The following is a 17,457-nucleotide window of genomic DNA, read 5'->3' as shown; positions in this document are numbered from 1 at the left end:
TGGAATAAAAATCACATTTTTCTGCCATTAGGCTGTCCTCTGACAAAGTGATGATGTCCTCAGGCTCATATGCCTCCCACACATATGACCACGGACTAATGTGTCTGAGGCTTGTATTTGCTTTTTAAAAATGTTTTTTGAAGCTTTGCTGCATCATCCCCGCTGTCATTTATTGCTGGTTGCTGCTAATTTAACATGTTGGAAAACACTGTGAGCAAAACCATGTAAACAGAACTGTGTCCAAATATTCTGTCTGAGAACCTTGTTTTAGTAGCAGAGGATCTTTGATGTCCTTTTCAGTTTTAACTTATTTTTATGGTTGTAGATTTCCTGAAAAGTGGGCATGATATATTGTGCGTAGATAGTGGAGCATTTACTTGGCTACTTCACAAGCCATTTTTAACTTTCTATCTGATTCCCAGCTTGACTCTTAGTAGCTGAGATGTGATCTTCAGAAATGTAAGATGGCATCCGTGGGAGGCAGAGTTCTCAGATGGTCCCCAGGCTTCCTGCCCCGCTCATGTTCATACCCTGTGTAATGTCTTCCCCCGAATCTGGGAAGGACCTACTGGTTAGGAGGGGATGTCACTGCGGTGATTTAGGTTCGTTACCTTATGTGTTAGGCAAAGGTGAAAAGATTTTGAATATGTAATTAAAGCCCCTAATCATTTGACTTTAAGCCAAGCAAAAGGGAGACTGACCTAAGTGGGGCTGACTTAATCAGGCAAGTTCTTTAAAAGAGGGTCTAGAGGTAAGAGGTTTTCTCTCCTCCTGGCCTTGAAGAAGCGAGCTACCATGAGTTCTCCAGCAGCAAGGAAAAGAGTTTGACCAAACCATGAGAGCTTGGAGGAGGACCCTGAGCCTCAGATGAGCCCACAGTACTGTCTCACCTTGACTGCCATGTAGTGACACCCTGAGCAAAGAACCCAGGTAAACTGTGCACTCTCAGCTCATGGAAACTGACATAATAAGTGTGTATTGTTTTAAGCTGATATGTTTGTGATAATCTTTTATGCACTAATGGAAAATTAATACAGCATCCTATTTGAGTTTTGTGTTTTAAAGGGCAAAAGAACACACAGGTCTTGCAATGAATGCAGGGGTTCACAGAGACTTTATTACATTATATAGTTAGCCTATCCTACTATGGATAATATCGATTCTGAGTTTTATTCAGCCCAGGAAATAAAACTCTAGAACCTGTTAAGGTTATATTTCTCATTCCTGAGTTTCAGAAACTAAAATATGCAGGGCTCTAGTGGTAAATCCAACCCAACATTTCTCTTCTCTATCACTTTTCTTTTCACACAGGAATCATAAATTAAAAATCTCATGTTTTTAAAAATAACCAAAATGAAATAAAACTAAACTTATCAGTAGGTGTATGGTGGGTTCAAGTTTGTTACATATGACCTTTACAATAAATACTACCTCAACATGAGTTAATAATTAAATAGTCTAGTAGGTAAGTAGTTTGTTATTTAATTTTTAAATATTATTTTGAGGAATTATTATTGGTGTATTATAAAAAGTAAATCTCTGTCTCACATACTTGTCCTTTATTAATCTCATTTTCCTCTCCAGAGTCAACCCTTATCAGTTTCCTGTGCATGCTTCGACAGGTATTTTATGGAATTACAAATAAATATTTGAATAATTATGAATTATTATTAATTACTAATCAACGTTATTAATTAGAGTAACTGATTTCCTAACAACAAGATCCTTCTGTATTCCTATATCTGTAGTCCAGATTATGGTAGATTATTATTTGAATATATTAATAAAATTGAATATATTATTATTATTCAAATATATTATTTATTTATTTTTAGAGAGAGGGGAAGGGAGGGAGAAAGAGAGGGAGAGAAACATCTATGTGTGGTTGCCTCTTGCACATCCCCAACTGGTGACCTGGCCTGCAACCCAGGCATGTGCCCTGACTGGGAATCGAACCAGCGACCCTTTGGTTTTCAGACCAGCACTCAATCCACTGAGCCACACCAGCCAGGACTGAATATATTATTAAAAATAAATAAAGTACTTTATTTTGGACTTTTACAAGAAAGTGATTTGTACTTTCCAGTTTTTGTAGTCAATGACAATGCTTTAGTATTGAGTTTCTACTAGTTTCACAGAATACTGAGGAAGGGAAAGAAAGTTTTATTTTGCTCTGTTCAGCAATAGCTTAAAAACAATGGTAATTATCTTTTCTTTGAAAGTTTAAAAAAGCCACCTAGAAAAAAATCCTATCAGTTGTTGCCCTTTGGAGCTATTTCTTTGACAATCTTTGTGTTTTATTCTGAAATATTAGAGTTCATTGGGTATTCTATTTCTTGGTTTTACCAATTTTTATTTTACTAGAAATTGATACATTTAATTGGAATTTAATAATTTACCCATCTAAAGTTTTAAAGAGCATTCTTCTCCAAATTTGTACCCATGGGTCCCTTGCTCATTTGCAAATTTGTGTATTTATATTTTATCCTTTGGCATTTTTTTCTTTTTTAACAATAGCAACAAACAGCATTAGCGTGTATCAGCTGTCCTGTTTTTTGTCTTCTCCGAAAATAATAATATCTAACACTTCATTAAGTATTTACCATAAAGTACTCAGCCAGGGCTGTGCTCAGCTATTAATACACATATTACTTCCCTGCAACAACCCTCAGGGGCAGACTCTTAATAATCCTCACGTTACATGTGAGAAAATGGATTCTTTTTTAAATTCTATTTTATTGATTATGCTATTACACTTGTCCCAATTTTTCTCCCTTTGCCCCCCTCCATGCAGCACCCCCACTCCCTCAGGCAATCCACCCACCATTGTTCATGTCCAAGGGTCATGCATATAAGTTCTTTGGCTACTCTGTTTCCTACACTGTAATTTACATCCCTGTGTCTGTTCTGTAACTGCCTAATTGTACTTCTTGGTCCCTTCACCTCTTAGGAAGCTTGGTAAAGATTCCTCCACTAATAAGTGGGGAAACTGAGACTCAACTCCTTTCTCTCTGACTCCAGAACCTCAGCTTTTAATTTTACATTTCTGCCTTCTTCCTTATTTTGTTCTTCATACTTTCCTTTAGTTATGTCCAGCTTCTTAAGTGGAATGTAAACTTGCATTTTCCTTATTTATTAATAAATGTATTTATAGGTATAAACTGACCTCTGAGTACTGCTTGATCAGCGTAAAATACATTTTGTTATGTGGAATTTTCAGTATCTTTTTTTGCTAAAGAGCCCCAAATTATATTTTTAACCTGCCTTATTTAGAAGAATTTTCTTTCCCAGTAAGGTTTTTGGTGTTATTGTTTATATATTTGTAAATAATGTTAGTTTTATTACATTGTGATATAAATGTGATATTTACTACTTCTACATTTTATAATTTACTCAGTTATCTAATATATAAATAATAAGCACTCTATAGATTTTTTTTAATGGTGTATTCTCTATGGGTGAGCACTGTTGTATTTGTTAAATCCATTTTGTTATATAGTTTGAATTCTCCTGTAATTGATCTGTCAAAGGTGGTGATATAGGTGAGCTATTTCCTAGGAAAATTGACTTTCTGTGACTCTCTTCTTATATTTCAAGCAATTCCTGTATTATTTATGCCAAATGCCATGCTATTTGTTTACCTAAAGCTCCATTATTATTATAGCTATATTGTGCCTATATATTTTTTATAAACATAAAATGATACTCTCCTGTCCTTTCTAATTCTTTTAGTCTTAAACTTTGAATAATATTGCCAACTCTATTCTTTTTGTTTGAATATTTCTATATATTTTTATTTTGTTTTTATTCTGTTAATATATAATTTAGGATATGAAGGTAGAGATAGTTTGATTTTATTTATTTTTATTGAATTTGAGAGTCTTTAAGAATGATAATTTTTTTTTTGCTTATTTCTTATTCTGTTCTATTGTATGATCCTATTGTAGAAGTTTTTAATGAGAATTTTTCTAACTTTTATTTTTAAAACTTTTTTTCTCGTTTTTATGCTCTTTATATATTGGAATTTACACACAATTTTGAAATTCCAATAGAAGACACATTTAAGCTATTCTTTTTAAAACATCATACTCAAATCTGTAATTATGTGAATTATTAATGCCAATAATAAAATAGTGTCTATTGGTTTTTCCTTGTAAGAAGTGCTGCATGACTAGCACTTCTGGTGGCCTGAGGGCCTGTGGAAGAATGGAGACACTGTGCCTGAAAGCCCTAAAAAGGCATCTCAATCAATACAACAAAAATGGTAAGTGATAGAATATTTTGTCATAGTCTTAAAGGCAGAGGTTTTCCTTCCTTAGTGGGACCTGAAATAATGGTGTGTCCAGAATGGTGTCATAGACAAGGTGGAATCTTTTATGTTCTCTTTGAAAACATTTTTTCTGCACAAGGAGGAAAAGACTGAAATAGTTTTCAACATCTGGATTTCTGAAAGAGGTAAGATTGAGCTACACACCAGGCTGTGGAGAAGAGGTTTTAGCTGTGGACCAGGGATGGCATGTGTGGGTGAGTTGTGTGTGGCTCTCTGAGGGTGCTGGGGTCACATGCTGGGGCCTGGAGCATGGATTTGTCCTTGCGGCTCTTCCTGCGACTGATGGAGGTGCCATGATCTGTCAGCAACTGGGACATCTGAGCACCGGAGTGTGTCTCACCCAAAGAGGAATTTCTTCTCCTCCCCTTATAGAGTCCAGGCAGATCTCATCCCGATGTCAGCATGTCCCCTAAATCTCTGTTTAGGAAAATGTTATATATATCTAGGTGAACTGGCTTTCAGTGACCCATGTGGTGACATCTAGCCAGCAAGGACCCTGCAGGTGCTAAGTCTTGTACCCACACTGCCAACAAGCAGGGGTAGCTGGTCTTCTGTGGGTGGCACAGGGACCTCCACCACACCACCTAGTATTGTTACAGTCCCCCTGTTTAATCTTAGCTAGAGGCCTGGTTAATATCAGCTGGCGGTGCCAGTTGAGTAACCCAGCAGCCTGAGAGCAGTGAGACCCAGGCACAGGATGTTCATCCCTACAAATTTTCTCTGTGTTAGGATGAGTTGTGTATTGAGGGTGGACCTCTCTTTGGCTCAGCCTCTGTGGCATCAGGTATCTCTCTGGGATCTTTCAAGGGCACCCATGAGAGGCCCTACTGCAATACCCAGGTCTGCTGTAAGCGCCCACCAAGCACACGGTTTGGCCTCTCTGGGTAGCCATCTCTGAATACTCTGGGCATCTGGAAAAAGGGCTCCCACTCAGTGTTGCACTCTCCTACTTCGGGCTTCTCACTGCCAGCTGCAGATTTGGGGAGGTGTTAGTGGAATTCTCCCAGGGTCTCCTGTAATGATTTTCTGTGACATGTTATTTTCTCAGGTGGATTGGTTGCAAGCTGACCTTTGACAGCTTCCTTCAATCTCTCCCAAGTAAACTATTTTAAAAAATGTTAAAACATGGGCAGCATCCTTCCTTAGCATCCTACTATGATGCCAGATTTTTTCTATTTTTATGTTTGTTTGGTCATTTCAGGGGGATCTGACAGATAACAGAGAAACAGAATTAGGTGCCTTTGCTCCAGTAGTGCAGTTTGAGTTTTTGGTCCATTTGTTTGTTTTTAAACAGAGGTCTGGTCATCCTGCATATAGAATGTCTGTAGGACTTACAAAGAGATACACTATGAAAATTAGTGATTGAATATTAGTATCTGAGACGTAGGGGAGGTCTGGGTTGGAGGGAGAAATCTGGGAGACGTCAGCCTGTGGCGGGAGTTAGACGGTCACTGAAACAGGAGAGACTGCCTAAAGCTGCGATTTCAGAATCATGCATCCCAGTCCCTGTCCCAGAGCTTCTGATTTAGCAGGCCTCTGCGAGTCTCCAAGAATCCACAACCTTTTTTTTTTTATTTTAAACTTCCATTGAAAGATTCCTAAAATTGAGTATTAAGAGAAGAACTTGTAAGGCAATGCTTCCAGCATGGCCCTATTCATGTAGGAAAGTTTGATGTTTATACTCACGTGTGAATAACTGCATGTTAGGGATGGTGGCAGGGCCATCACTGAGAAAGTGATGGTTTTGAAAAGTCCTTGCAGGGGAAGCTGATGAGAAAAGCCAACAAGGGGGAGGACAGTGGTGGCTGGGTGTCAGCGCACGTGCTTGTGCAGCGGTCTCCGTGCTGAGGAAGCCAAGTGTAGACACGGACGCAGTGGGGCTGGGTTAACAGAGCTGAATGCAGCACAGGACATGGACAGGACACTGATGGCCACAAAACTCTGTGTTACCTGACCGCAGCCCCCATTCTTTCATATTTCTGTCCCTTTAACCTATTCCCAACACAGCTGCTCTTGACCTTAAAATTGTCAGTCCCTGATTGCCACCCGTCTGTTTTCTCCAAGTCCATGTCCTTCTCCTTCGTTAACTTAGAAACCAAGGAATGTTACTTTAGTCTCTCTCTTGCCAGTAGCCCACAGGAAATTAAAAAGGAGTTTAAGGTCAAACCATTCATAACTGGCGAGGGTGTTTGTGTGTGTGTGTGTGTGTGTGTGTGTGCATTGTTGTTGTTTAACCACTACTTTATATGGCCCTTTTGGTTGGCATGGTCATGTCCCACCCAGACCCTATTTAATGAAGGACTCGGTGCCCGTGCAGCTCAGAGTGCTGTCAGCAAGAAGACTTCAGCTCTCAAGCCCTTCAGGGACAAGTTTGCACCCCCCTGGCAGGCCACAGCCAATGACTGATCAGTGAGGGAGAATAAAGGCCTAGCCTCTCAGCCCTTCTTGGGACTATTCTGAAGGGACTTTTGGTCTCCAGAGCATCCTAGGGGGTCAGTTGAGGCTGTCCTTGGGCCTGCATCACAGCTTACCTTTTCCTCCATCCTTCCTGCTTCCTCCTCCTCTCTTCTGGTGTTGATCCCAAGGGCACTCCTTAAACATGCTCCCCTCAATTCTCTTTGTCTGTTTCACTGTTACAGAAGTCATTACTTCTCACCTTTCCCAGAGACCCTCCCAAGTGTTTCAGAGAATGTCAGGCCAAGACGAAGCTGGGCACACCTGCCCCTGGTCCCCATGTCTAGTCATTTGAGGTGCATAGGGCTCAAGAGAGAGGGTCTAATCCAGGGCTGAGGTAAGTCGGATACTCCCACATTTGGAGTGGGGATAGCCTGCTGCTTAAGCTTTGCTGACTCTTGCTTCCCTGGTCATCCTGAGCTGAGTCTGTTCTTGGAAGTCCTAATCTTAAATCTCAGTTTAGACAATCTTCAGATGAGGCAAATGATAGACGTTTTCAGGCTCACATCTGCTTCACCATTGTACTGTGATCTTAGTGAATGGGAAATAAAAACATGACCTAGGCCAAAGCGAATGAATTTCAGTGCTTTTATTTCAGGTTTATGGTTTCCCTTATATTTTATCCGTTAGAATACACAGTTAAAACATATCAGGGAAAAAAAAATCAAGTCATTTATCAGAAAATAATATTTTGATGGTTTTTTTTTCAATGTGATTAAGTATTATACTAATACTAACAAAAATGGGGAAAAAATCAGTACTTCTATATTTCAAATTTTGCAAGTTTTCTCCACATCTTAATTGCTCTTTTAAATCCATATAATCACCACAGAAAGTAACTAAGTAAATGATTCAGGATCTATTTCTTTATAATGTTTGAAAATTTGTGGTTGTTGGTTTTCAATTACTAGACATCTTTGAAGATTTCATCTGTGCTAACCACTTAATTAGGAAAATATGCAAAGTAATACTATGAGGGAGATTTCAAAATATTTAATAGGGAGGAAAGTTAAGTTTTTATATTAATAAAGGAATATATTACACTTAATTAGAATATATGTTGCCTTCTAATCCAGCTAATACGCATTTCAGTCAGCAGCAAATTGAAGCTGTATGTTACTGTCAATGATTGCTCAGATCCCTCTAAGTATATAATCTGTCTTACATTAAATAACCTTATTTAGGTAACTGCTTTAAACATTTTGTAGACTCAAGTACTTCTTAAAGTTTTCAGTTATTGATTTTCAAATCTTCTTTGTAGGTATAAGCCTCTCAGAAGGGCGAGCATAATCACGTTTCCTGCCCAGCTGGCCTTTTCCTTTGATAAACACCCATGTTACTCGACCAGCCTGTCAATAAGCATTAAGTGAGAACCTGCTGTGGGGCTGAGGCCTCCACGGGGGCCTAGGAGCAAACAAAAGGTTAGTTTTGCCTGGAGAAGCTTACCATCAAGTTGCTGGTTTTCATGAGCATAAACCAGCATGGGTTTGCTTAATTTTCTTGTTTCTCAACAGCAATGACAAAGATGTTTTTCTTAGGTATATCATTAGCTTTGACACTACCCTTAAGCTGATAGGGGGGAAAAAAGCTCCTATTAACTAGTGAAAAAATGGTGACAAAGTTTATGTAGAATCCTGCAGCATAGTCTCCAGAGGTTACCTAACTGCAGATCAGATTTACAATATCAAGTACTGGACCGGTTCTTAATTATCCATACGTTAAGTTCAAATGTGTTCTAATTTTTCATGTTTTAAGAGTAAAATGTCAGGACATTTTTGTGGTTTCCTCTAACTAGTAAGACAGGAGGGAGGTTCTTCGTGAGGATTTCCAACCATGCCATGTACAACCAATCTGATATAGATCCTTTTCTTGCTACTGGGAGGCTCCTGACAGCATGGAAGAAAAACAGAAAACAAAGGTGCGAGTTACTACGTGTCATCAGTAACATCACGAGTTATCTGAGCTTTTAATAAGCAGCAGCCTGAAACTTTTTTACCCTTTCTCCAAAAAATGAAAGCACTGAACTTATTCTGAATATAGATACTAGACTGTTGTATTTCTCAGATAATACAGATACCTATAAACCAGAAAATTGGGCTTAGGCATTGTAGAGAAAAAAACATAACTATAAGTTTGTACTTCTCTTTAAATGGAAAATTTTATCAACCAATACTTCTCCCCTTTCTTGGCAGAAATAATTTTTCCCACTAGTTTAAAGCTCTTATATTTGGGAGAAACCTCAGAAGCTAGCTATTTGAACCACTCAATTCAGGAGACCATTCTATGTCTTTGATGGATCGTCCTCCAGGCTAGAGCTTGCTTGAAGACATATTATCTTTGTACACAGGAGTCAGTTCATGAGCTATAAATGTGAGGTTGTTGGAGATTTTCATATTTAGCTATCAATGTTTAGGTAAACAAACATCCATATTTTCAGCAGGTGCCCCCCTAACATTGGTGGGGTGGAAGATCTCACCTTGGTCTCTCCACGAACGGCAAGGAGCCTCGTGAATGTGCAGTGGACTCCGTGACTTGGGAGCACCTACCTAGCGAAGGGGCCTGTGAGCCTCATTGGCTGGCTTGAAGCTCGTTAGGCAGGAATTCCAGAATTAGATTCCTGGAGCCTGGTCTGGAGGGGCAGCCGGGCCTATAGGTGGGCACTGCCCTGGCACAAAGTACAAGTGGGGCCTTCTAAAGCCCATGGGCCCCAGTTTTCTAGGTCTCACAGTGACATTTATTTTTTTTCCACTGTCTAAAATCCCACATGTTCCAGTTTTTAAAGTTTCCACCTGAATAAGCATGAGCATTTACATTGATTAACCCATTTACCAAAGATTTCTCTGGAACATTCTTAAATGTCTGCAGTGATACTTACAGGACTATGAGATTAGCAGCTCTTGAGTGCTCCTGTAAGAGTTCATTCAGTCGAACTTGGCGGTAACTCTGTGAACAACATTCAGATTTTGTTGAGGGCAGTTTTCCCAGTATTTTAAATAAGAAATTTCTGTTCTTACCTCAAATTAGGGACAAGTAGAAAAGCCTCATTTTTAGAAAATATTGCAATGATTTCATTCAGGTTTGCAAACACACAGTGTTTTAAAAAACTCATGAGAAAATTTGGAAATATAAACTATAGAACCAAATTGTCACTGTACTATAGTGGCTTATTAAATTCTAGGGGGGGAGGGAAACCAAGCAAACAGCATGGATAACAGTAAAAAGAAAATGACAATGACCAGTTCTGGGGACAAGGTTTGTGGCTGAAGAAAACTAACCTAATCTTGATACCCGTTTGACATCTCAAGAATATATATTATATCCAAATCTACCTTTCTTTAAACTCTTTGCATATTTTATCAGCATAGGGCACTGGTTTCAACCAAAAAAGCACCAAAAGACTAACTTGGGAAAATAATTACACTACTATTCTGCAGTGATAAGAGCAATAAAATATATTATTATATTTCATTGGTTTCAGAAATGTGATTCCAGATATGTCCTTGGCTCAGTTATATGAAAAGTCTTTGTTAGAATTGGGCAGTTTGTTACGCACAGAGTTTATGCTTCTTAGTAATTTTTCCACCAAATTTGAAACGCTTTTACTATCTCTTGCTCTATTTTGTTCCAACTTCAGCTCCTAATGTAATTTATTTAAATTTTGTAATTTAGAGGTTCTTGTGGTCCTTCTTGAAAGTCCAATCCAATTCAAATGTCAATTCTTCTACTTGACTCTTCAGTCCCTGCCCTCTTTATCACCCTCATCATCACAGCTTTATTCAGTGCAAGCCAGATGGGGGTAACTCCCATCTTGTATTTTCTAGAAAAACTCACCATTTCACATCCATCCTACAATGTGTACCTGACCCAGCTTTCAACTTCATTATTCCAAGTACATATTTTCTCAGATCCCTATATTAATTTTCACAGCTGTCTTTATCAGGTTGAAATTCTTTGTTATTGTGTCAAATTGTAAGTCAATCTATCTTTACTTTGCATACATATTGACTTGACTTAAATTATTTTAGATGGATGGGTCTGTCTCCTGTTCTATAAAATTAAACTTGAAAGGAGTTTTCACAATATGTGTCAATAACCTGTGTTTCTTTTCTTTTTTTTTTTAACTGTTAAAAGGAATTGATTTCATACTAAATAAATAAAAAGTTTTCTAAATCCTCCCATCTGGTAATATAATTGAAAAGCACTTGAAAAACACAGGAACCCTGGATCTTAAATAATGAAATTCTGTGAACCCTGGATCTTAAATAATGAAATTCTATAATAAAGACATTACTTCTTGATCTTTAAATCAACCATTTTTCTTTTTTCAGCTAGTTAGACAGCAAAGTAAAAATTAAGGAAGACAGGTCTTTACCTTTTCCTTGACTGCTTCCAGTTCAGCATCTGTAATTTTCCACGGAGTTTCTCTCTTTAATTTCTCAGCAGTTGTTAAATCTTTGCAGCTTTCATGGAGCCGATATGGTTCTATCATCTCTTCAAAAACTTTCCAGCTGAAATTGGAATTATAAAGGATGCCTCACAGTGGGAAACTAACTCATTATTTCACAGATACTCGAGGTTTGACTGGCTCCACTGGTTGCACAATCAGAGCTGAGTGTCATGTAAATCTTTTAGGAGTTATCTTTGCAAGGGACATACTGTGAGTAAAATCGTGACTATATTACTACCTTCTTATCCAAGGAAAGGCCTTAACATGTTTGAGGACTTGTTTACCTTTTAGGTATTAGATTCTCAATATAAACACACAGACACATAAGATAGTAATTATTCTGTGAATACATTTTCTACACAGTATAGTCAAAGATACAGTTGTAATGTTGACAATTTAGTCCAGAAATGAGTTTCCATCCACCTAGTTTACAGATTCCATGGAAGACATGCATGAACCAATGTAGGAGATAAATTAGTTTCCTTGGGAGTGGGGTAGGGCTGCCCTCCTCACCTTCAGTCCACATGACAGCCCACTCATGGCAGGCAGGAGGTGTGGGCAGGTGGGAGAACAGCAAGGGCTCCCACAAGTTCAAGACTGTAGAACAATTTGAATGTTTGCTGCTAATAATGTAGCCTTTGTCCTTCTGCTATTGTTGCCTGAGCTTTTCAAATAACTATTGTTCAGGTGCATGTTAGAAGAAAGAACAAAATTCTGAGGCCATTTTAGAGTAATTAAGGAGAAATCATTTAGTAGAGAGCTAGAAGCAGCAATATGTCAGCATGGTGGAACATTTAAAAAATTGCTGAAAAATCTCACACATCTTTTATAACAATCTCATATATATATATATATTTTAATGATAGCACAAAACAAACCTTATAATTTATGAGAGCAGCTGTCTTTGGTATGCTACTCTAACAATCTCAAATATAAATAATTTTCTTTAGTTTTATATAACATAGCTGACTTGTAAATTAGTAACTTTGGAATGAGTGATAATTAGATTCAATGTGCTGTTAGGCTAAGAAATTAAAATATGAAGCCACGAGTTCAATGATGTCGTCAGTCGGCATGATTCAGGATTCGCAGGTCAAAGTGGCTAGATTACAAATGAGTAGAACGGACCTGCCAGTGTGCCTTTGTTAGGAATTGGAAAGATACTTCATGCAGTAGATTTCTGACACTTGGACTTATTTAGAACTGTAGACAATGACAGGGAAGGAATAAGACAGATATGCCCTATTATTCTTTCAACCACACGATACTTGCATTCACAGTTTCCTCCCACAGTGCCACACTTCCAGAGACCTTTGGTGGTAATCAGTGCAAAGGGGCTGGCCTCGGAGAGAAGCTGAGTTCTCCCTCCAGCTCTTCCATCCTCCTCCCCGACATGGATAACCTCGCCTGTAAAAGGGGGTGATGATGGCTGGCAGACCTGGCATGAGGATTGGAATGAGGGTCAGTGTGACGATTTTGGGGACAGTGCTATGAAAAGTGTGCAATGGCCTGTAAAAGCAAGGAATTTGTTCTACTGCACAGCCACAGGATCGAGGTGAGCAACTGAAAGGCTCTCTGTTCAAGCATTCCATATACTTCTTTTGATCAGGATAAGAGTTTTCTTTGCATCTTAGTGGGCTTATTAGAAAGACCAGGTCAAAAATAGTTACTTAAGAAAGAGAAGGTGGAATGGAGGTTGTTGGTTGTCTCCCCAGCACTTACACTAGCTTCCCTATTGTGGTCTGGGTGGGAATGACTCCATCCCCAGCATCGGCCAATCCACATGATTCTATTCTTTCTGCCAGAGTGGTTGGCCAAGATGGGCACATAACCCAGGCAAACTTGATGAATAGGGAGCTAGCATGCCTCTTGACCATAGTGAGTGGTGTAGTAGCTTAGATTGATACAGTCTAAATGGTGCCTGTGACCTGAATTCAATGACTAGAGAAGAGACAAACTCTTTCACTGAACATAAATTAGCAAATATGTAGTCCTGGTTGCTGTGGACAGTTATCTTGTTTTTATTAGCAAATAAAACTTTGATGATTTCATAATGAATGGTAGAGTAGAGAGAATGAAAAAGAGTTCTTGATTGCAAAATTAACTTTCTAGATCAAGCTTTGCCTAAAAACCAGAATAAGAGGGAAGACCCCCCCCCAACACAATTTACTTAGGAAAAACTGTGCATTTATTATTATATGTTTAAATTTCAGTCACCTTCAGCGTACGTTCCATTTGATACACTACACCTACTGAGACGTTTTTATTCCATGCTCAAAGCAGTTTTTGACTTGTTAATTTTGATGCCTTTTAGTGCTTCTGCCAGTTTTTGTTTCACCCCTTCCATATTCGCAAATAATTTCCCTTTGATAACTTTTTTCATCCAGGGAAACAAACAAACAAAGAGTCTCTTGGGGTGAGATCAGGTGAATGGGGAGGGTGGGGCATGGGGTCATGCTGTTTTTGGTCAAAAACTGTTGAATACTCAGCATAAGGTGAGCAGGTGCACTTGTAAATCACCCATCATGAAATGGGCAAACACATTGAAAAGGTCTTCAAAAAAATTCCCTGAAGCTAAACACAGCCTGTCACAACAATGCCAGCTATTACACTGACACAGATGGGTTCCTAGAACAGTCACCTAGTGGGGGTAGCCTGTACTACAAGGGGCCTGCCCTCCAGAAGATAATTCTGTTTTGTTTTGTTTTTTGGCACCCCCCACGTACACTTGTATTTTTCAGTTATGTGTGACAATAATTTCTATTAAGTCACTATGAGTTTTCTTTTACTTGCAATTGAAATATGCTAAAGTAACACAGAAGGTTATCATGGGGATGTATTTGCACATTTATGTTTTCTGAACTCTTACTACTCCTTGACTATGTTCATCTTTGGTTTCTTCATCTTAAGGCTCACTCTGAGCTGGTCATTTTCCATCTCCTAGCTAAGTGATCCAAAGTTAGCTGAAGATTTTTATTCTGATTCTCATTAAATGTGATTTTTCTTATATTTTTAAATAACTCAAGAATAGGCCAAGTATTACATGCTATTAAAAATAAATGAGATTTAATTCAATTAAAATATTAACTCTAGCTGTCTTGCCTTCTCTATCCTGTTCTTCATAATAACAAAGTATAAAATGTTTTTAATTGTTTAAAAATTTCCCTCCTAATTTATGTAAGATTTCTTCTCTCCAATTAACATCGGCAGCCGTCCGTCTTGAGAGACGATGGTGTAGCTTCTTAAGAGTCTATCTGCACTGCCGAGAATGGTTGTGCAGTCCGACTCGGGAGTGACACGGTATCTGTCTCCTCCCGTGTTGAATCGACATCTTACGATGACACTGGAGTGTCCTCTCCAGTGAAGCTGAAGCTGCAGAGCCTGGGCAGGGTGATATGGAGAGTCTGCTGTTGCCCATGCAGCAGAACCCCCCTCTCTTCGCAGCTGAAGGATCCAAGGGAAAGACGGAGTCAATACAGCTTGGCTTCAGGTGCGCCGCAGGAGTTGCCGGTGTTGACTACAACGTCAAACCGCCTTAGGGACTCCGGCTCCAGATTTTCTGTCGGGGTTTACTCCCTTAGCCTTTCCCCTGAAGAGGTATGCCGCAAGGCAGCGGAGGTTTTTTGGAATCAGAGTTTTCCTTCTCTGATGTGCCCTGACTGGAAGATCGAACCAGCGACACTTAGCTCGCAGGCCGACGCTCAATCCACTGAGCCAAACCAGCCAGGGGGACCAATTAACATACTAGTTGCTTTTATGACTACTCTAGCATCTCTAAACTAAATTATCTAGTTAATTGCTTCTAGTTTCTCTTGATTTCTGTATAAAGACTGTTGTTCTTTTGGCCTATGACTTTTAATTCAGTTACACAGTAAAAAATGAAATTCAACCACAAGAGCTTTTCAGTTTTTCCTGGCTCAATTAGTTTCTCATTAACTTTGCTTTTGTACTCACTCTCACCCTTGCTCTGTCATATAATAGATAATGTTTCTATGATAAAATGTCCCTATCAAGACCTACTGATGTTTTATGGTAGTTGAAAAATTTATTAAAGGCAATTTAAGGGCATGTAACATTAGCCTCCAAAATGGGAATCATTGACAAACTATCCTGGGCATTCTGCATCACCCAGTGACCAAAAACAAACAAACAAAAAAAAAAACAGTGACCCGGAGATAGTTGTTAATGGTAGCTAAGGGCTGCCCGGCCAAGAAGGTCCAGGTGGGAGCGGAAACTGAGCCAGTGCTCCAATATTTGGGCCCTGGGCTGCATTTGCCCAGAAGAAGAGTTGTCTTTCTCTCATTGAACTACTCAGTGATGCTGCCTTTAAAAAATTATCACAAAGGTGCCAGAGGTGCTACCAGTGGCCATATGTGAGATTTACTGAATGACCATTTGTGTTCTAAGATTTACCTTCAAATATTGGAACTGCCATTGCCAACATCAGATATGGGACTGCTTTATAAAGTAACATGGCATCAGCTATAGCAGAGGCTGAAGAGAGGGGGCAGCACGTCCAGCACACTTCCTCTTGGTGGCCCCTTGTCTTTGTGCCAAGGTAATTGCTGCAACAGGTCTCTAATTGCAGTGGAAATTTAATTTTAATCCCTCCCCTGCATCTTCCTCAAGACCTTGAAATATCAGGAAAAAAATCTCTGAGATTGTGAAAACTAATTCATTTTTTTTTTCCTGTAAGAAACGCCCCACTAAAATGGTGTCCATAATTAAATTTAGATGCCAGGAAACAAGCAAAAATGCCAGCGTCTCTGCTTCTTACTACTGTTCATAGAGTTTGATCCCTGAAAAGAGAAAACCATGGCACAAAGGTCAGAGGTAGTAGGATGAAGCATGGCTAGACTATGCTGGTCAATGAAAGAATGAAGAGGCATGGTTAATGGAAGCAGTACATCTACATTATTGGTGGTAAAACATAAATGATGGGTATGAGGAGGATGACCATGGCATAGACTAGCATGAAAGAAAGGGAAGGAGCCCTGGCTGGTGTGGCTCAGTTTGTTTGAGAGTTGTAATGCAAACCAGAATTTTGCAGGTTCGATTACTGGTCAGGGCTTATGCCTAGGTTGTGGGTTCAGTGTCTGGTTAGTGTGTGTATGAGAGGCAACCGGTTGATGTTTCTCACATAGACGTTTCTCTCCCTCTCTCTCCCTTCCTTTCCCGCTCTCTAAAATCAATAAGCATGTCCTTGGATAAGGATTTTAAAAAAGTGAAGAAAACAAGGACCTGGGTAGAGAAAGCCATATTGATGGGTAAAGAGGCAAAGATATAGGAACAAATTAATGAGCAGGCATAGACAGTCCTTGCTGATGATAAGACAAATAGCAAGAAGAAGAATCTGACTACAAGTAGGTGACAGATTTGTGCCCAGGACTGAGCCAGGGCTTACAGAAAATCTAAAGTCAGCAGAGCACACTGTGACTACCCTCCAGACAACAGTAAATGGCCCCATACTTGCCAAGCATTGGCAGGCTCTGGCGTGTTGCTAAGTGGCACGTATTAGGGAATTGTCGGACCTGCTCTGTTATGCAAGACAATGTATTTCCACCAGTTAGAGCTCCAAGCTGAGCTCATTTGATCACATCACTGCAAATACCAAGAAGCAATGACTTAGTAAAATTCTTCAAATGAAATATGGAAGGGTACCAGAGCTTATTGAATAACAACCCAGTTCATATCAAAATATTAATTCCACTTATCAAGGAAAAATCTGTTGTTAATTTTTCTTAAGTATTTGTAACTAGAAGTACAGGAATGCAAAGAACTTGTGGTATACATGATGTGAGGAAATACTGCCTAGTAATAACCTAGGTCAACCCTGACAATTATAGCTTATTACAGTTAAGGTGTTTGGTAAAGCCATTTTAAGTGACCCATAACCTTGGAGGAATCAGGAATACCCTCCAACAGCATGAAGTTCAAGATTGTGTTCAGTAAATAAAAATGCATCCTAAATTTGGATGATTTTCAGTTAGTTATTAAGCTCATATAGGATAATAATGAATCAAAATAGGGGAAGAGCAAGAAGATTTGGGGAGTCTGGAACGGCAACCCAACAACAGCAGGAAAAAGGAGAAATGACTGTCAACAGAAATGAGAAGAGGTCCAATAGGCCAGTGGAGACCTAAGTCATGCCTTTGTGACTCTCTCTACTCTAACCTTGGAGGCCCCATTCCACTCCAAATCAAACATGTAAAATTATATTCAGATG

General features: G+C 39.1%; 1 protein-coding gene across 1 annotated transcript in view; it reads right to left on the bottom strand.

The window, feature by feature from the left end:
- Positions 1-8,375: 8,375 nt before the first annotated feature.
- The window catches only part of SLC12A1 (solute carrier family 12 member 1), an 85,995-nt gene continuing 76,913 nt past the window's right edge, over positions 8,376-17,457 (bottom strand). The window contains exons 26-28 of the mRNA XM_090270569.1: positions 11,157-11,292; positions 9,660-9,727; positions 8,376-8,670 (exon numbers count right to left, since the gene is read on the bottom strand). Of these exons, the coding sequence (XP_090126695.1) occupies positions 8,535-8,670; positions 9,660-9,727; positions 11,157-11,292 (340 nt within the window). The 3' untranslated portion in view covers positions 8,376-8,534. The remainder of the gene's footprint in view (positions 8,671-9,659; positions 9,728-11,156; positions 11,293-17,457) is intronic.

The sequence above is a fragment of the Furipterus horrens genome, unplaced genomic scaffold, assembly GCF_987537825.1.
Source record: "Furipterus horrens unplaced genomic scaffold, mFurHor1.1.pri manual_scaffold_3, whole genome shotgun sequence".
Taxonomy (NCBI): Eukaryota; Metazoa; Chordata; class Mammalia; order Chiroptera; family Furipteridae; genus Furipterus; species Furipterus horrens.
Note: the sequence above shows the minus strand (reverse complement) of the source record. Positions and strands in the feature narration are given on the sequence as shown.